General features: G+C 40.5%; 1 protein-coding gene and 1 long non-coding RNA gene across 6 annotated transcripts in view; one reads left to right on the top strand and one right to left on the bottom strand.

Moving 5' to 3' along the window:
• The window catches only part of PNPT1 (polyribonucleotide nucleotidyltransferase 1), a 44,599-nt gene extending 43,937 nt beyond the window's left edge, over positions 1–662 (bottom strand). Inside the window, exon 1 of one of the 2 annotated variants that reach the window (XM_014843021.3) lies at positions 502–662. In XM_014843021.3, coding sequence (XP_014698507.1) covers positions 502–662 — 161 coding nt within the window. The remainder of the gene's footprint in view (positions 1–501) is intronic. The other variant, XM_044772480.2, reaches the window with a different exon arrangement.
• LOC106832303 (uncharacterized) overlaps positions 1–20,734 on the top strand; it is a 387,667-nt gene that overhangs the window by 66,019 nt on the left and 300,914 nt on the right. The window contains exon 3 of one of the 4 annotated variants that reach the window (XR_006529128.2): positions 431–569. The exons of the other annotated variants lie outside the window; for them this stretch is intronic. This is a non-coding gene — a long non-coding RNA (uncharacterized lncRNA). Of the gene's footprint in view, positions 1–430; positions 570–20,734 lie in introns of those variants that run through there. 4 annotated transcript variants of the gene reach the window in all.

Below are 20,734 nucleotides of genomic sequence, written 5' to 3'. Positions count from 1 at the left end.
CTTAACTATAAAATGGGGTTAATAGAACCTTTACTGCAGATTTAAAAAGAGAGTATCATATAACTAGTGTTCAATAAGCTGACGTTTCCCTTCCCTTCTTATCCAGGGTCATACTGGCCAGGCTTTTGGGCAATAAATTAGACTGAATGATCTAGCATCCATTGTCAACTCATTATCCCGAGGTGGGACGTTTCCCATTTCAGAGTACAGGAGTCCCCGGAAGTAAAGAGAATGGAAGTCAGGTGGGCAGACTCAGCTAGAGAAAGGAAGCCCAGAACAGGGCAAGGGGGAGAGCCAAGAAGCAAAGGACATGAGGCTGAGACAGTGCGGGAAGGGCTACGATGCTAGGAGACAAACTCCAAACCAGGAAAGGAAAACTTGGAATTAAGTTTGGGGTAAAGAGATCTGGGTTCCCTGATTCCTACCCTAGGAGATGAATGTACCTGGGCTGGCCAGACAGGACGCCTCGTGAAAGGACAGAGAACGCACGCCATTCCTTACCTGCTGCCTAAGTCCACGGCCACGGCTCGAGACCCCGCGCCACCCCATAGTGCTCGCACCTGCATCTGGGTGAGCGCCCGATCCCGGCCTGGCAGACGGAGGGGACCATCACCCAAGGGCCGGAGCCGGAGGCACGAGCAGCAATGCCTGCAGGCCGCCATGACACCCGGCACGCGATCAACCCGGGCTGCGCCCTGATTGGCTCACTCTGCAGATAGTGGGGCGGAGCTTGATGCAGTTTCGTTTCCGTGGTGCTTCTGGGGAACGCCGCTGAAGCGGAAACTTTGGCCGTTTTCTACGAAGACTAGAGAGGGTCAAACCTGTCTGAACGCGATTGTGACACCGTATCTTTCTTCTTTCAGTACCTGCCAATGGAAGTCAGTTATAAAACTAACGGGTTTTTTTGGTTTGTTTTTTGCTATTGTAGTTTAAAAGAAAGTCCTAGAAGAATGTGTTTAATAAGTAGAGTAAATATGGTAATAATAGAAGTCATCAGACAACACATTATTACTATATGGCCTCTGTGAGATAAGAATTAGGAGAATTTGTGTGGTGGATCATGGAAAGAGATCTCTCTCTGCCCTCCTCGGCCCTGGTTTTTATTTTATGAATTTCACACAACAAATATTTTACTGCAAAGGTTTGCATTAATTTATTTCTAGTAAGTTAATTTCATTTCTTATTGACCTATATCATTATTTTAGATATCTTTATCGTTATTTTGATTCATCATTTCCATTGTTAATGTTTAAAAATTCATTTCTCTGCCCTTTTTGGTCAAATGTTAATATTTTCTAGACCAACTCTTAAATGCAAAATGTCAGCTTTATATAAAAAATGTTTTGGAAAATGAAAAAAATGTTTTTGGAATTTGACTTTGACAAAATGTTAGCAGGTGGATAAATTTCTCCCACCCCTCTTAATCCAGTCTGTTAGAAAATCTTTGAATGAACCAATGACCATTTTTCTATTATGAGAGTCTTATTTCTCTTTTAAGGTTATAAATCCCTTCCCAAAAGATATCCAAACAAAACCCAACACACACTCCAGCATGGTTTAAGAACTAAAAATGTGGCACTCCAAACAGAAAAATGATTTGGTGGCAAGGCAGCCACCTTTGCTTTCCTGACTCCTTGCTTTCATGAGCTATTATCACTGATTTGGAATTTCCATGCCAATTGAAGGGATTACGACAACTCTGTCTATGGGTATTTAGTGTTAAAGTAGTCTTTGCCTCTTCCTCCACCTTTGTGTTTACCTTATGTTGCCACTGTGTTTTCAAGACCAACCCATTGAAACCTATCATGATGACAAGTCTGTCAGAATCTACTTGCCATAATACAACATGACTTTGGATTTACAAAAAAAGGAATACTAAATCACCTTTTGGTAATGTGCTTAAGTACCATATCATCATTTTCATTCAGGCGTATTGCCTAATAGTTCAGAGCATAGACTTGCAGTTAGTCCTGAGTGGTCCCAATCTTGGCTCTGTCGTTTACTAGTTATCTGACCCTGGCTCTCTGAACTTCAGTTTCTTTGTCTATAGAAATGGATAATATTGTGAATCTCACAGGGTTTTTGTAAAGATTAAATGTGATAGAGGATGTAAGAGGTTTGTCACAGTATCTGGCACACTGTCAGCACTATAAATGGTAGATCCAGCTTTGATCCAGCCGTTTCTTAATTTTCTCTTTAATCTCCTCTGAAATACCAAACAACTGTCTTTCCTTTAGAATACATGGATCAGTTAGCTTTCATCCAGCTGCTAATGCTAGAAGGCACTATTTACATATTAAGCCCACCTGTTTCCTCACACCAATACAAAATAATTGAAATGGTAGTAAGTGGATCAGAAACTCAAAGGCAAAAGTGGGTTCTGAAATCTTGTGGTGTAGCTTTGTTATGAAGTAGTCATACAGATGATCCAGGAGTTTATACTAAGCTTTTTAAGATTAACATAGAAATAAAAATATAAAAAGTTTAAATTCTTGTGGTTTTAATTACTGAAGCTATGATCCATGAGGTTCAATCTGAAATGTGACATTCTAGAAGTATAGTTCTGCACAGTATTGTTTGACAGCCAAAGTGTAATTTAAAAGGAATTTCTTTACCTATAAGTCTTCAAGGACATTAAAAGTTATCCAGTTTAAATTCATCAGCAATGTTTCTCAGATCTCCTTTTCTCTTTTCTTCAAACTCCAATGAACCTGCATCAAAAAAGTTAATACCACTACATGCTCTGAGTAACAATTTCATTTAAGTGAAACATCATTGCATTAAATTATTGTTAATTGAAATTTAATTTGGTTTGCAGTTTGGTTTAGACAGTAGATACATTTATTTTAGTTTTATGACTGTCTAAGAGCTACAAGAATAAGGAGTTTATGTCTTGTTATATATTTCCAAGTATTTAAGCAACATAATAAGAAGTATCAGCAGACACTGAAGGAGTCCATGAAAATTTTTTCTCTGGAAAGAATGTAACCTACTCAACTTTAAGAAAGACTGCTCTACACCATTGGCAGAGGGATCTTTCTGAATCGTAAATCTAATTGTGTCTCCATCCTGATTGTTTCTTCAGTGGCTTCCTAAATCTTTAATCTACAGGATAAAATCTAAACTGCTTGTGTGGGTTCTAAGTATTTCCTATTTAGCCTCATCGATTTCGACTTACTACCCTATTTCCCTCCCTCCCTCTCCTCATTTTATTTGCCAGGTAAACTGAACTACTTGTTCTGCTCAAACATACCACCCTCTCTCCTGCCTCTGTGTCTTTGCATGTAGGATTCTCGATGCTTGGCACCCATTCCCTTCCATGTATTAATCTGTCAAACTCAGTTTTCAGGTCTCAGCTTCATTACTATCCATTCTGATTTCCCCAGGCTGACTTATGGGTACAATTTATGTCTGTCCTTCCACTTAATTAATTCATATAGTCATATTTCATGCATGGAAGTGAATGTGGGAGTAGGTGTTGCATAGTGATTAAAAGTGCTGGCTCTGGCATTAGATTGTCTAGGTTTGAATCTCACCTCTTTCGCCTCCTAAACATGTGACTCTTGGTAAGTTGCTTACCCTTCCTATGCCTCAGTTTCATTTCTGAAATGACAATGATAACAGTACCTACCTCTTGGGATTATTATGCAGATTTAAATGCAATCTCATTTTTATGGAACTAAGCATAATCCCTGGCACATGGAAAACGTAATAAGGTTTTATAATATTTATTGAATACCTGAGTTATGCCAGGCGTTATGCTAGGCTTAGGGGATATAGGGGTATTGAGACAGTCATTGGACATAATAATCCCTGCTTTTTGGAGCTTGCAGTCTAGAATGAGAGTCTGACAAAAACACAACCAAACAAATAAACAGAAAAATTAGACTGTGATTAAGGCTAAGAAGGAAATAAACTAGGTGCGAAGATTGAGAATAACAGGTTGGAGGGAGAATTTACTTCAAGTAAGATGGCTAGGGAAAGCCTTCCTGACGAGGAGACATTTAAGCAGCTTTGAAGGATAAGAAAGAGACAGCTTCTGAAACATGGGGGCCAGGTGGGAGCAGCAACTTGCAGGGAGGAGGGTTGCCCCTGAGTCAGGAAAGAGTTTGGCTTCTGTGAGGACACAGAATGGCCAGTGTGGCTAGAGAACAGTAAGTAGGAGTATTGCAGAGATGGAGTAGGAGAGAAAGGCACTGGAAAGTTTAAAGAGGGAAGCAGCATGATCTAGTCTACATTTTAAGATGGTCCCTCTGGCTGCTGAGTCCAGAATAGATTGGAGGAGGACAAGAGAGAAGTGTAAAGATTAGGAGTAATAGGGTGGCAAATGTGACAAGGAGAAAGGATGGACAGATTTGGAATATATTTTAGCGTTGGAATTGATAGGACTTGCTGATGAATTGGATACTGGGAGAGGGGAATTAAGGCTATTAATAAGCTTAGATGGGTCAGAAATGCAGTATCTGGGGTACTCAAGAGTAGCTGTCAAGACAGTTGGATCTTAGCGTAGGACTCAAGGAGACGACTAGAGTAATATGTGAGTAATCAGCATACCAATGACATCACGAGCCATGGAAATGCCTGATATCACCTAGAGAGATGGTAGGGAGAAAAGAGAAGAAGGCCTGGGTCTAAGTCCTGAGGAGGGAGAGGCTGCCAAGGCTGTGGAGATGGAGCCAGTGTTGATGCAGGAGGAAAGCTAGGATGTATTATTTTGGGTATTTTCCATTTGCACCCACTCCATCCATTCACTACCCTTCTCAGCTCTGCTCCGTGCCCGAAGTGGCTGATATATGGATTGAAACACCCCAGCTCCCTGGCCCTCTGACTTTTGATTGGGTCAGCCAACAGGAGGCACCAGCAGGATATCAGAGGGCAAGAAGAGAGAGAAACTAAAAATATGGAACCATAATTCTTTATGGTGTGGCATTGACTGCATCCGCCTGTCACTACAGCACTTGCCAGGTGGCCCAGCTTTCTTGGCTCTAGCTATCACTCCAATTACACTGTTTCTTCTCCTTGCCACTTCAAGCCTTAGCAGTTTCCCACTGTTGCTTATCCCTCTGTGCCTCAGCATTCTAATTGTTAGTTTCAGAATCTAGTAAATAGTCTGTAAATAGCCCTTTCACTAAATTCTCTTCAGAACTCATCTGAGTATGCCCTCTGTTTCCTGCTTCCCTGTGCACTGCTCCTCAGAGAGGGTCTTTCTGTACACTCTCCCAGCAGTAGACCACTGTTACTTGTTCCTAGAAGGTTGTTACCCTGGAGATGGGAGCTGAGGGGCCATGCTGTTCTAATTGACCCTCAGTCTTAGGAAGGTATTGTGTCCCTGGTTTTTGGGTGGGAGTAGCATCTCTGTGCTCATGCCCCTCTCCCAGCTGTAATTCTGGGCCAAGCATGTATTCTGCTGCTTCTGCAGGGTGTAAAAGGTTATGTTCTATTCCTTCTCTCACCTGGGGGTTTTCCCAGTGCCTTAGAGTGATAGTATTTGCTACCTTCTCACAGTGTATAAGGCTTTTGTTCCTTATATAGGAGAGGTAGGGGAGAAGGATCCAGTGGGGCTTCCACCTTTCCTGCAGTGGCTTCTGTCCTTCTTCCCCAAGCCTGCATCATGAGGGACACTTTCTCAGGACTGTTGATCTTACCCTAGTCTTTTTTGTGAGTGCCCAGTGAGGTCTACAGAGAAGATCCTGTGAGTAGTTGCAAATTCCTTTTGTGTCTGCAACCCCCAGGGGTTCTATATTCTCTCCATAGCCCACACTTTGCCTTTAGCAATTGGTTAAAAAATTTAGTTGAATTCTTCTTACCAGTGTCTGCTGGTGACTGTGCCAGGTAAGCAATGGCTCATCCTCTTCTCTCACTGGAGGCTCTTTTCTTTTCTTAGATTTCAGATTAGTTGGATGCTCTTAGCTCTCTGATGGGTTCTAGGAGAGTTGTGAATTTTCAGATTGTCTGGCTTTGTTGCTACTGTTGTTATTGTTATTATTGTCACAAGGGTGGGATACTTTTTCCAGATTTCTGCATCCTAAGCAGAAACCACAGGTCTCACATGCAATTCAAAACCTCTCCTCTCCACTAGTCCAGAGAAGTGAAGAAAGGGTATAATTTGTTCTTTCACTGTTTTTTTTTTAGCCTCCTCCTGCGTCCATAATTTTTACGGCTCTTTCAGGATTGGGACACAGGAGGAGGGAGCAGAAGAGGGATGAAAGTTTTCAGTTTCTGGAGCCAATGGTGTTCTTATTTGACACTGGCTGTTTTTCATGTCAACCATTACTACAGACATCCCAAAGCTAGCTCTGTTATGGGGTGTGTGTGGGGGTTGTCTGGTCACCTCTGCTGGGACCACCAAATTGCTCAGTTTCCTAATCTAGGTATTCTCTGGGTGACCTTTTGGGATCTTCTCAGCTTCTGCTCCTTGTTGTCTGTTGCACAGCTTCTCAACGCTGAGATCCTCTTATTTTGGTTCTTAGCCCTCTTGGGTGAAGTACCATCAAAATGGCTTCCTTGGGTTCTTTTTGCCCACAAACTCACACATCCTTTCCCTCCAAATAGGTAGAATTGAAGCTTGTGTCAAACTGACCTCTTTTCTTGCCTTGTCATTGCAGGTGGCTCCAGTAAGTCTCTACATTCCAAATTCTCTTATGTGGGAAGCAAGCACTAGTGTCTATATCTTAAATGTCCCTGTGTGGCCACTTAGAAGTAGCAGGGTGGACCCTCACCAAAATTTGTTTTGGATGTCAAGACTGATGTCACACACACACATGCCCCAAGTGGGTATGAAAAGGTTTATTATTTGCATAATGAGACTTTTTGGAGGGAGTATGTCAGACTTCACAAGCTGGTCTGAAAATGGCTTGAGAGGGCAAGGAAAGGATGCTGGCCTGGAGTTTTTAATATGGTTATGATATAGGACTGGAGTGAGGGTCCCTATGTGTGGGTGGGCAGAGGCTTATGTGGTTTGAATTTCCCACTAGTGCCAAAGGAGAGAGAACTCAAGCTTTCTCATCAGCTTGCCAAGATGTAGGGCACAAGGGGATGAGGGAGTGTGAGGGTTAAAAGTTATCAGCAATCAAATATCAAAAAATGGATTCAAATTCTTCAGCTCTATGGGACATGTCAAGCCTTCCTGAAAGCTCTTTTACTGTGTTTGCTCCTGTTTCATGTCAGCACAGGGCTATTCTACAGCTTAATAAATGTCCACTTGGGGAGGGAAATGCCATTTCCCTCATTCTCTCTCAGTGGTTCTCTTGGGCTCCCATTGCTTGGTTTGGTTGAGGGTGGGATGGCTCCGTCTTCCTCCATGGAGAGGGGAGGGAAAATACCACATTGTGGGGACCTGGAATTGGCCACGCCAAGATATGTCTCTTTGGCATCAGGATTATTTGAGGCTGATTGCTTTTGATAAACTGGGACAGGGAAGGAGGCTCTGAGGAATGGAACTTGCCCTTTGTTAGGACACGTTTACATTTGTAAGGTAAATCTCTATCTGTAAAAGGTGCCTCCCTCTCTGTACCAGGAAGAAGAAAGGCGATGACCTACTCTCCAAAAACTCTTAATCAATACCAAAGGCAAGGACTTAAAATCTGCATTTTATTGTGCTAGTCTGGTAACCTCCTGTAACTGACTTCCCTCCCCCTCCCAACTTTGGCATTCCTTAAGGATTAAGCATCTTTCCTTAGGCTAGGAACCAATTGCTGCTGTGCTCACCTGTGACTGCCCAGCTTCAGACATAGACTTGCCTCCTGCTACACCCACCAAGATAGCAAACCATTACCTGCTGTGTCCATCAAGCACTGTGCCAACAGGGCAATCTTGTGACTATTGTGGGAGGGACATTTCAATCACATGTGAAACACCCTGTTTGGGGCTATATAACCACTCTGTGCACCCCACTTCTTCGGTGCCCTTTCTTCCTTCGGGAAGAAAGGCCCCGGGCCATGGTTCCTCATAAAGCTTTGTTTAATTTTCTCTTGCTATTCTGTCTCATGTGAATTTAATTTGTTCTCCGGCCAGACGAACCCCCATTTGGGGAGAGGAAATGTCCACCTCCCCTACAACATCATTCCTGATTAGGCTGGCAATTCTCTACCTCATTGACTCTCTTCAATTCTATGTCCAAATTTCAAATATTCTCTATTTTGGCTGGAATGGGTGAAGGAAATTAATAATTATGGACTGGTTCTATTTAAGTGAAGTCTTATATCGTATAGAATGTTGGGGTAATTATCACTCATTATTTTCAGTTTTTGAGCCTTAACCTAAATTTTGGTACAGGAGGAAAAGTCCTCATTCAACATCCTGTTTTACACATAGCAGGAGGAAAGTTTTCTTCACTGTAATGGGAGAGAAGGTGAGGGTATGAGCAGATGCGGGTGAGTTTGAAGGTTTGCCTAAGGGAGGATCAAGGAAATTTGTTTGACTTCAATCTTCTTAGTGAAGTTTGAGGCAAGTCTAGCCACTGAGAGTCGGCGGGGGAAGAGAAAGTATATGAAGTTTAGGAAGGAGGTTATTTTGGGAGATGGAAAAGTGGATCTACTAAGGAAGCATGAAGGGACTTCTAGACATTGGTGCATTGCTGTGTGCTCTTTGAGGTTTGTGATCATGAATTTCAAGGGAAACCGGTTTATTCAGTCAGACGGATTATTTTTCTAACAAAGTTTATCCAGGTAAGTGAATCAGTAGATTTTTTTTGAGTGAATTTGTTTTCGGCTTCTGACATTTGCAGTTAAAATTCGCAGATAATATATGATTGGTATGTATAAATAAGTAAAATAATGAAGCCATTTAGAATATGCCACCCTGGGGCCGGCTGGGTGGCGCAGTGGTTAAGTTCACATGTTCTGCTTTGACGGCCTGAGTTCACTGGTTCAGATCCCGATGCAGACCTAGCACTGCTCATCAAGCCATGCTGTGGCAGGCGTCCCATGTATAAAACAGAGGAAGATGGGCACGGATGTTAGCTTGGGGCCAATCTTCTTCAACAAAAAGAGGAGGGTTGGTGGTGGATGTTAGCTCAGGGCTAAAGAAAAAAGAAGAAAAAAAGGACAAAAATTATTGGGGCTGGCCCCGTGGCCAAGTGGTTAAGTTCACGTGCTCTGCTGTGGTGGCCCAGGGTTTCGCCGGATTGGATCCTGGGCATGGACATGGCACTGCTCATCAAGCCGTGCTGAGGTGGCGTCCCACATGCCACAACTAGAAGGACCCACAACTAAGAATATATAACTATGTACCGAGGGGCTTTGGGAAGAAAAAGGAAATAAATAAAATCTTAAAAAAAAAAAGCCACCCTAAAATATTCCACTTTGGCATAAGGATTATTTTGAGCTGAAGGAAAGTGAGAATCACCAAATACAGGAAAATTCTCTGCCCTCCCCTTGTCTGCCTAAAAGCAGGGCATAAATTTCTTTTTGTGAAGGTGGCATAAATTTACCTCCTTCTCCTATACCAGGATGAGGAGAGTGACTCTGGAGAGGGAGGGCTGGCACCCAGATAAGTCTGCATAAACAAACCATACTAAAATAACTCTTATCTTCCATTAGTTTCCCTCTTCTATTTCGTAGTCACATTCCCACAGTTTATTCCCCCTAGAAGCCCAAAACTCCCTTTCCTTTGTCTAGTTGCTTCTGTATAATTTATCACCATTTGTTAAAATGGTACAGCCCCTGAATCTAAGCACTTCTTTGAGTTTTCACTTCTTTTCTGTGAAGCCCCTGTGCGCATAAAAATGTTAACATCAATATAATTTGTATACCTTTTCTCCTGTTAATCCATCTTTTGTCAATTTAATTCATAGGCCTCAGGTACTGAAGATAAGACAATAGAGGAAAAGTTTAAGAAAATACCTGTTCCTCATTGTCATCGATTATCATTGTCATCGATTCATTAAGAAAGCTTTGACTGGTACCACCACTGACCCACATTTTCTGCTATGAAGAAAGCAGTAACAGGGGTTAGAACATTTCCCTTCCTCGTAATGGTCATCCAGCCTTGCTGGTGCAGGTAGCAATCATCTCTTCTGTATCTTCCCCAGGAACAAAGTGAACTGAGCAGTTTTGGGGCTCTGGATCATTTGGATAACTAAAAACTCCCATCTTAAAACAGAGGGTAGGAGCATGTTAGGTAATGCAAGGATAATACTTGCTGCTACATTTTTGGAGGAGAATAAGGGATAGTAAAAACCCTTTCAGCTTGTCTTTATCTCTTGGTGTACTGAAATTTACTTCCCAATAAAAGAGAATCAAAAAGAAGTCTGCCTCAATGATGGGATCACCTCTAATTTCTCCACACCTTAAAACAGCTAGGTTCGTTATCCGGATGCTGAGTCTCGTGGGTGTTCCTCTGTGTCATAACACCTCCAATCACCACTTTAGTTATTTGTTACGTCTACCACCACTAGTCATTGTCATTTTGCCTAGTGGATAGATTTTCCTGTGTTTGACCACACTCCTGATGCCTTCATTCATTGCCACAAACTGGCTAGGAGAAAGTTTTACAGAATTGTGACAAATAGAATCAATTTACAAATAGACTTTTGTGTATATTTGTGTGTCTTTAGGATTCAAACTAAATGCAATTCCCCACTGGATTGTTATTTAAATTTTCACGTTGGTTAGTTGTTCTTAGGATAGTGGGATCATTGTTCCTTCTCACAAAACAGTTTCTTTAAAGTCAGCATGAAGGAACAGTAATTGAGCATAAAAGCCTGACCTTGCCAACATTGAATTGCATGCTCAGTCAAGTTAGTCAGACCATTATAGTTTATATTAACTGTGTTTGTCATTTGTAATTAACGTGGATTAAAATTTGGAGGAGATTTTTGGAGCTGTTTTTTGTTGATTATGCTAGTGGGAATTTCAGACCATATTAACATTTTCTCTGACTCTTTAAATTTGTTCTGTGTTTCTTAACAGAATAATTATGTCTTTGATCTGATTTTGGACTAGGCTAACTTTAATGTTTGCTTAGGAACAGCGTAAAGCCATCTCTTACCCAATTTTCTCCTTCTCCCTTTGACAACTCACACAAAAGACTGATCAGGAGAGAAGCAATCCATACATTCGAGTTTTGGCTCATTGCATAAGATGACAACGTTGATCCAAATTTAGTATGTCTTAGAGTAACTTAAAGTTTTGTATTAAAATATACTTACTGTGTCTTAGATATGAAACAGGTGGCTTTGCAGACAGGCACAAGCTGTTGCTAATAATTGGACTATTGTGTGCAAAGTAGCTTTACATTATCATTGTTAACCCTCATTAAAATCACAAACCTTTAGCTTCTCACAGCTTGTTATCTTTCGAAGAGATGATGTTCAAGGTCATGCACCATTCCTTGAAATGTTTACAATTAAAATAAAACTTCTCTTGTTGTGGTTTTACACATGCCTCAATCTTATGAGAGAGGAGGCTTTGAAGTTGAGCAGTAATATTAGCTTTAACATTTCGTTGTCTTTTTCAGTCTTTCAAATAGCTTTCAAAAATTAGTAAGTTCACAAAAATTCCATTTGGGCATCCACATTTGCATTTTCTCTTCCTTTAAACAATCCCTATGTCTTTTTCCAGTATGCATCATTCTCATTACCACTAAACATTAATGGAGCTTATACCATTACATGAGAAAACAGCAATTTCTGTAGCAAATGCCTGCACGTTTTCCCCTTTAAATACAGACCCCATGGACTCCCAACATGGCAATATTAGGGTGAAGAGGGCATGTGAGATTTCTTTTAGGCTGCTGCCTAGTTCTCATTAGGTCTCTTTTAATTTGGTTTTGGCCTTAGATACATAGCTTAGTTTAATTTTTTTCAGCTGGTTTGCTCCATTCTTCCCATCAAAGTTCAACTCTTTCCATTCCCCCACTATTTTCTTGTGGAAAATTTTAGTTTTAGTTTTATCTTTCATGAAGTTTGGTTGCTTTGATTGTTAAGAATGTATACTTCATTCAAGCCTTGAATTCTATACACATTAAAATTGTTAACCCTTTTTATGAAGAGGTATATTTGGAAATAGTACTTAAAATATTAGAGTTCAATTTCAAGAATAATTTATAGAGTCTGTGGAGTATAGGCACTGTACTATTTTCACATTTATTATTTTACTTAATTGTTGAGAATAGGGGAGCATGTCCATGCAGACTTGGCCTAATATAAATTCATGAGCTATGTGCTGTGGGAAATTCAAATGATATGGAAGACTGTCCTCTCCTGAGAAATTTGCAAGGAGGCATACAAATATAGTGAGATTATATTTTGAGTTACTAACTTATTCCTCTTTTCCAGTATTTTCTGGTATCCTATCATTCTCCCCTACTCAGGAAATAACTAAGGTATAGTATTGTCACTGTCCCTAGGAAAGATTGTTATAAGAAAGAAAGAAAATAATAAATACTTAGTTTTGGACTTTCAAAATAGATGCAGATAATACTTTGAAAGAAATTATTTGTGAAACTTACGGCAAAAAGTCCCACAAAAAATAGATTGGGAAGAATATATGATGATGTAAGAATCATTTTTCCAGTTTATGAAAAGATATCCTAGAGAGAGGATAAATACAGGTGGGAGAATGGTGGCAAGAGGAACTTCAAGGAAGCTTGAGGATCCGTGCATAGAGGGACTTCAGTCATATGAACTATTTTCAGTCCCCTAAAGAGCCATACTCACTTATGCCTTGGTGATTTTGCTCATGCTTCTTCTACACTTGCTTGAGGTATTTTCCCACCTATATTTCTTCTGGATGATACTTTTCTTTCAACATGCATCTCAGGTGTTGTTTCTCTAGGGAGGTCTTCCTTAGCTAACCCCAGTTTCTATAAGAAGTAAAGCATTAACTCAGCAGGCCTAGGTTGCCCAAACCCTGCACATTCTAAAGGTTTTTCGGTACTGGCTCTGGACCACCTCCTGGGGAGATAACCTCTGAGACCTTGAAATATCCTTCCTAACAAGAGTGTCTTTGTATACCTGAGACTTTGTGCCACACCAGATAGTTTATGCTAACAGTGTGATTTGCGGTAAATGCCTGTTTTTTTGTGCCTTAGGCTTTGGGCTATTCTGTATCAGTTTGACCTTTGGATGAGGGGCTGGAGACTGAGTAACTAAGGTCAGTCATACAGGTGCTCCATGCCTACATGACTGACCCCCCCAATAAAAACTCTGGAACCAAGGCTCAGGTGGGTTTCCCTGGTTGGCAACACTTTGCATGTATTGTCACAGCATCATTGCTGGGAGAATTAAGTGCTGCCTGTGAGACTCCTCTGGGACAGGACAATTAGAAGCTTGCATTTGGTTTCTCCTGACTCTACTTTATGCATCTTTTTCCCTTGCTGATTTTCATCTGTATCTTTGGCTGTAATAAAGCATAACTGTGAACATAACAGCTTCTCTGTGTCCTATGGGTCTTTGTAGTGAATCATAGAACCTGAAGGTGATCTTAATACTCTATGATGATTTTTTGTTATAACACTTATGACACTGTGTTCATTCATTAATTTATCCATCCATCCATTTGATGAATTAACTACTAATTCCTACCATGTACCAGGCATTGTGGTAAGCTGAGAGATGTGAGAGTAAATATGATAGGCAAAATCCCTACCTTCAGTGAGTTTATAGTCTGGTGAGATAAAAGAGACAAGTAAACAGATAAATACAATTCAGTGTGGTAGCAACTATGATGGGCATAGTACAGGACGACATAGGGAACAGAGAGATCAGAATACAACACAAATTTGTGGAGAGAGCTATCACATAAGGCTTTCTAGAGGAAATAAAGAGTTGCTTGATAAATAGGAAAGTGGCAAAGGGACAGAAAAAGAATGGTTAATACACATGCAACACATATATAGTAGCTAGGAAGTAAGAGAAGAGTGAAATAAATTCATTGTGTCTGTATATGAATGTTTGAGGAAGAAAGTGCCAAGAGATGAAGCTAGAGAAGGGGTCTGATAAGGCAGAGTTCTGTTAGCCATGTTAAGGAGTGTGCTCTTTATCCTACAGTAAGTGGGGAGCCATTGAATGGTTATAAGCAGAGTGGTGACCTGATTGAATTTATTTTTGGGAAGACCACTCTGGCTGTGGTTTGTAAGAAAGGATTGGAAAAGCACAAGAATGTAAGGAGGGAGACTCACGAGGAGACCATTGCAGAAATCTAGACATGAGTTGATGGAGGTCTAAACGGGGGTGTTAGAAGTTCATGGGAGAAAAGTGGACAGATTCACAAGATGCTTAGGAGGTAGAATTGATAATACTAAATGATATTGAATGTTGGGGAGCAGGCGTGAAAAGAGTCAAATATGATATGGTATGCCTGTCGTAGAGAGGTGTGAACAATTGTCCCTCTTTTGGAGAGATGTGAAGGCCAGATTTGGGACAAAAGATGAGTTCAGGTTTGGTCATCTTGACATTGTTTAATGATTTCCTTCTCCCCTAGTCTGTAAGCTCCATTTGATCAGCCAGTTGTCTCAACACCATTTATTCAATATAATCTATTCTGTTATAACTCAATAGTATCATTCCTAAGATACTTCTCACTACATAAAGTATGTTATCAAAACAGTTGTTTCAGTAGAAAAAGGAAATTAGGAGTTAGAGAGTTTTAGGTTGGCAATAACCAAGTTATTTTTGCTTCAGGGATTTTAATAATAAAGGAATTTTGAATATAAGTATATTTAGTTATTAAATGCTAAAAATAATAAATTATATTAAAACCAACAACAACAAAAACCTTCTTCATTTTCTTTATATTCCACTCACTCCTGAACCTGATTCTCCTCTTTAATCTTTGGCCTTGATCTGGCAATTTTGCTTGCAGCACACCTCGTAAACACCAAAGGTAAACATAAGAGCAAATGTATGCCCAGGTAAATAAATATTGGACATGCCAACAGAGTAGCCAGCCATCCCAGCAAAGTGGCTCTGTGTCCTATGCTTTGTACATATTTTCTCTGCTCATTCAGCATTAGCTCCCTACCACAATCAAATTATTAAACTATTGATCACGTTATATCATATGTATGTTGTAAAAATGAGCACTATTGGAGAAATGTTTGCTATTCTTTCCCCTCAGTGATATGAAATGCCACTTTTGTACTACACTCAATTCCAAGAAACTGTACTTAAAAAAAAGCTTTTCAGGGGGCTGGCCCCGTGGCCGAGTGGTTGGGTTCGCGCACTCCACTGCAGGCGGCCCAGTGTTTCGTTGGTTCGAATCCTGGGTGCGGACATGGCACTGCTCGTCAGGCCACGCTGAGGCGGCGTCCCACATGCCACAACTAGAAGGACCCACAACGAAGAATACACAACTATGTGCCGGGGGGCTTTGGGGAGAAAAAGGAAAAAAATAAAATCTTTAAAAAAAAAAAAAGCTTTTCAGGAGATTCCGATATTTAGTCAGCTCTGTGTATGATGACTATGGAGAATGTAAAGATATGCACTGTAAGCCAGAATTCTTCCTCTCTAGCATATCACAGTCCTGAAGGTGAGATGGCATGAACATAACATTTTAGTTTAACCAACATTTAGTTAATGTATGAGACACTGGGCTAGGAGTCAGAGCTACAAAGTTAAGTCAGTCATGGTCTTTGTCCTAAAGTATGGTGGTAGGAGAGACAAACACGTGACCAGATGATTTAAAAAAATATGACAAGGTGCTATAATAGAAGCCATGTGCACAGACTACTGAAGAATTCCAGAGAAGTTTCCTGGGAGAGATGAATTTCAAACTGAGCCAAAATAACAGATATGACTTCACTAGGTACAGAAGTGGGGCTGAGGGTGCCAGGGGCCTCTGCTGCCACAACTAAGTGTGTCCTGTGTGATATACCCAGGGATAATTCAACACAGAAGCCCTGGAACAGGGGAGACTGAGGCAAAGATTAATCCAGGCAGAACAAAGGGAGAGAAGTTTAAAATAACTATGTGTTCAGGGAAGTGGAATCAATTTGATATTACTAGATTGCAAAATGAAGGTCGAAAGTGGTAGGACACATGGTAGAGGATGGATGATTCTATGCTATGGATCTTAGACTGCACTTTGTAGGCAGTGGAGAACTATAGATGGGTTTAGGTTTAAGCAAGGGAGTGATGTGGATATTTGAATTTCCAAGAGGCGTCTTATATATGGCGGTGTGGAGGATGAATTTGAGGGGGTAAGCTAAGACAACAAGAAAAGAGAAAAAAGACTAATTGCTATAGTTCCGTGAGTGATGAGGAGGACATGAACTAGGGCTTTACCAGAGGACTGAGTGGGAGTGAATGCTAGAGATGTTCAGGGAGTACAAAATTTGGCCCCTGATTCAAAGAAATGGGTGAGGGTGAGGGAGGAGGGCTTAGGATGATTCCCAGGTTTCTGAAAAGATTGCAGTATGGGAGACGACGATGTCAGTTTTGGTCATGTGAAGTTTGAGGTGCTTGACAACAACCCACGTGGACTTGTCCTGTAACATAAGGTTGAAAATAATACATGGCACAGAGGAGGTAGAAATAAAACTCAGAGGAGCAGAAATAATTTCTAGTTTGCAGAATCAAGAAGGATGGAATCAAAAGGAAGGAAGTGTTTAATCTAGGCCTTGAAGGGTCAGTAAGATCTGGATATAGGGATATGATGGAAGGGAAATGTCCAAGTGAAGGCATGTACACTCTCAGGATATTGTTTGAGAACAACTGGGGCTTCTTGTTTGTGACTAAAGAATTTGCTAAAGCTGGATGAGGAGGATGTGGCTGGAGTGGTGGGTTGGAGCCAAGTCATGAATGGCCTTTGGGTTTTATGTGCAATGGGCATTGGACTTTGCCTTGGGCAATGATCTGAACAGAGCCATGCTTTGAGAAGAATAATCTCAGGTATTATATTAGATAAAATAGAGGTAGAGAGATTGAAGGTAGAGAAAAGCGTCAGGACACAGTACCAGGATGCTAGAAACAGGAATGGAGAAGAGGGGACCAGTGATGCAAAAGACGGACATTTCATTGCATTTGAGAGTGGAGCTCAGGCCAAAGGTTATAGATGGTTGGAATATAAGGGATTGAGATGATGGTGCTTCCTCTATAGATATAAAGGAATCTAATAGAGAAAGAGGGTTATAAAGATAAGGTGTGGTAAAAATACCAGGGGCACCTTCAAATAGAAGACTACCTGTGTCCCCACTTGTCTTTCTATTTATTACAGGTAAAAAGATTAAAAAAAAAAAAAAGAGAGAGAATGGGGCTGGCCCCGTGGCCGAGTGGTTAAGTTCGCGCTCTCCACTGCAGGTGGCCCAGTGTTTTGTTGGTTCGAATCCTGGGCGCGGACATGACACTGCTCATCAAACCACGCTGAGGCGGCGTCCCACATACCACAACTAGAAGGACCCACAACCAAGAATATACAACTATGTACCGGGGGGGCTTTGGGGAGAAAAAGGAAAAAATAAAATCTTAAACAAAAAAAAAAAAAAAGAGAGAGAGAGGCAGTATGTCTTACTGGTTAAGACTGTAGTTAGAATTTTTGGGTTTAAATCTCTGCTCTGCCCTTAACTAGCTGTTTGCACTTGAGTGAGTGTTCTAACCACTGTAAGTCTGAATTTCCTGATCTGTAACATGCAAACAGCCAGAGTGCTCATCCAGTAAGGCTGTGAATAGCACATAGTTAGCATTCAATAAATGTTAGCTGCTATTAGTGTTAGAATTCTAAAAGGAAGGAAATACTACAAAATGTAAGTCTAATTCAGTTACTATGTTCAAAAATACAATTTGTTCAAAATTTTCATCAGCTTTTCTGATGGACTTGAAGGATTGGTAAGGAAACATTGATATCATGTTATGTTAATCCAGCTGGTGGTTAATAGCAATCTTGCAAGTGCTAGAGATTACCTTTTGGACTTAATATTTTGAAGATGTCCTGAGCTGAATCCTTAAGGCCTGGCTTTGAACCTATAGGTATGTAATTCAGAGAGATCCATGCAGTGGGTTAGGACACTTTCCAAAATATAAAAGATAGCTTTACAAAAATGTCAGGTAAACGGAGATAAGGCTAGTGACTTCAACAGAAGTCATAGGCATTTTCAAGTGAGACCAGCACAAGGTTCATAACTTGAGATAATTTCAAAGTTTACTATAATTCTAGTTTTGTATATTAACATATGGCTCAAGTGCTTTGGAATGTATAATGTGAGTAAAAATATCTTCTGTTGTCATAATAACTATTCAGGCAAGAATCATCAATGGAGCTAAAACTAGTGGGTAAAAATTTGTGGAGTAACAGATTTGATTTAGATTGATCTCTGATCTAAAATTTAGTTTTCTTCTATTTTCATAACAGTGCTCTGCAAAATCTCTCTCCTCCAGTCAATCTTTCTCTTTGTATTTGTCCTCAATATACAAAACATTCACTGATTTCAAAGGGTTCAAAAAATAATGGAGATCTCATTTATTGTTTTGTGTAGGAAACACTCCTGCAGCCTTTGGACAGTGGAGAATTCAGTGCCCACCAGAGGGCGCTCAGGTGTTGTCACGTTTTTGGGTTTCACAACTTCCTATGTAACTCAAAACGTAAAATGGAATTTTTTATTTTTTATATTTGTAGGTGAACTTAATTAGCAATTTTGAGATTAATATAACTCCAGCATTTTAAAGCTTAGGTATATCTTGTTTTTCCTTTCAGATTAAAAATAATTACCCAAATAGCATAGCAAACAGAACCCCTGACAAAAAACAGAAAAAAAAAAAATCAAACTTCCACCATCTAAAAATCCATTGTTTTTGGTTTTTAGCAAACACTTCCAGTCCTGGTTCATTGCAGGTTTGAGAGCCACAGTTCCTTCTCCATCTCATTCACCTTCTCTGGAACCAGGTTATTGAGTGTGGGGTGGGGCCAGGATGAAAGGAACTCTCAGTTTCAGGGCTTGGGTGCAAGGTGCTGACACTCTTGTGAGTCCTGCTTCCCAGTAGGGTCCTGCCTCCCATTAGGATCTGCCAGTGGTTCTCAAGGTCTGACCACTAGCAACATCAGCATCACCTGGGAACTTATTAGAATGCTCATTCTTGGGCCCCACCTCAGACTACTGAATCAGAGCTTCTGGGGGTGGGGCCCAGCAATCTGCATTTTAACAAGTTCTCTGGGTGGTTCTGATGTATGCTACAGTTTGAGAACCACTAGGCTAGACACTTTTGTTTTTACAAGGCAAGCTGCTTTCGGGCAATCAGAGTCTCAGTATTATTGTTTAGTTCCCAGGGGTAGTCAGTGTCAAAGTGATTTTCTGTCTGCTTCAAGCTTCTAATGGAACTTGTCTTTTGCCAGTCTGAGCAGGGGCACCAGCCCATGGAAGGAAGTTTTAGAAATAGATCACTTACGTGTAGAGGGGACCAAGATAGTTAGTTAAGAATTTAGGAATGAAGTATATCTTGGTGGTTAGGTCTAGAGATTCTAGATCCATCTTGCCTGCTTCAAGCAACAGCTCTGTGTGATATTAGGCAAGTTATTTTACCTCTCAGTAACTTGATTTCCTCATCTGCAAATTAGGGAAAATAATAGTACCTATTTCATAGGATTGTTATGAGGATTAAGTTAGACAAGATTTCTAATGCACTTAAAACAGTCCCTGGCACTATATATGAGTTTAGAAATACTGTGCTTTGCACAGGTCTTCTACCATCCTATCAGCACAATCCTATCCTCTTTCGCTAGCAACAAAGCAACCATAATCATATCTTTTTCCATTTCCTGTGGGAAAATCTTAATGTAAACAATCCCTATCATATTTATATAGGTGACAGGAGTCCTAGGAGCTCCTTTGGAGTCAGATAGACCTTTTCGTTTCATCTCAGCTTTCCCACCTAATAGATGTCTGACTTTGAGCAAATTACTTGACCTCTTTTTAAATCTCACTTTCCTTTTCATTTCCCCACTTAAAGAGAATTAAAATATATATCTTGTAGGGTTAGTGTGAGATAAAGGAATACAATCAGAGGGTAAGTTGTGGAAATAAAACACCATTATCTATATATTACTGTTCCAGGAAATGCTAGAAAGAGTGTAGGATAGTGTTTGGCACATAAGAAGGCTCAATACACATTAATTCCTTTTCATTCACAGCTTTATACATTTTGAGTATTCAGGGACCTGTTAAATCACCAAAGCTAATTATGTTCTTATACCATTTACTTCCAGCTTCACACTTCAGCTCCTTGATTTCTGGCCTGCAGTGACTGGGAGAGTTCTGTTTCCCTTTCTTCTCACACAGGGGTCTTTTGGGCTAGATTTTCTAGTCAGCTCTTTCCCACTTCTTTAAGCTGACTTTCTCCTCAGATCACAAAGCTTATATTTTTTGTTGTAGAAAATTTGGAACATTTGATAAAGCATAAATGAGAAAATGAACCTCGCCAATTTCTCTTCACAAGAAAACATCTTTAATGATTTGGTGTATTTCCTGCTAGACTTTCCTCCCTTTGCTTAAGTAAAATTGTGATCATAAAGTATGTTTAATTTTCCTTCCTGCCTCAGCGCTTCTATAGATTTGACCCTCTTGGCCTGGCATGTCCTTCCATGGCTTGGGTTGCTCCTTATTTCCCCACCCCTTCCTCCTATCCCAGCCATCCCTGATGTTTCAGATGAGGCTAGGTCTCTCTGTTAGACACTTTTAAAGCATGCTGTACTCATTCTGGACAGCATTACTCCTGGTTCTTGGTGGTATATTTACTTGTGTGATTACACGAGTAGTATCTATCTCCATGACTAAACTATAAGCTCCAGGAGAGTAGGAACCATGT

Source organism: Equus asinus, chromosome 6 (genome assembly GCF_041296235.1).
Source record: "Equus asinus isolate D_3611 breed Donkey chromosome 6, EquAss-T2T_v2, whole genome shotgun sequence".
NCBI classification, from domain to species: domain Eukaryota; kingdom Metazoa; phylum Chordata; class Mammalia; order Perissodactyla; family Equidae; genus Equus; species Equus asinus.
This window is presented reverse-complemented; position numbering and strand designations above follow the sequence as displayed.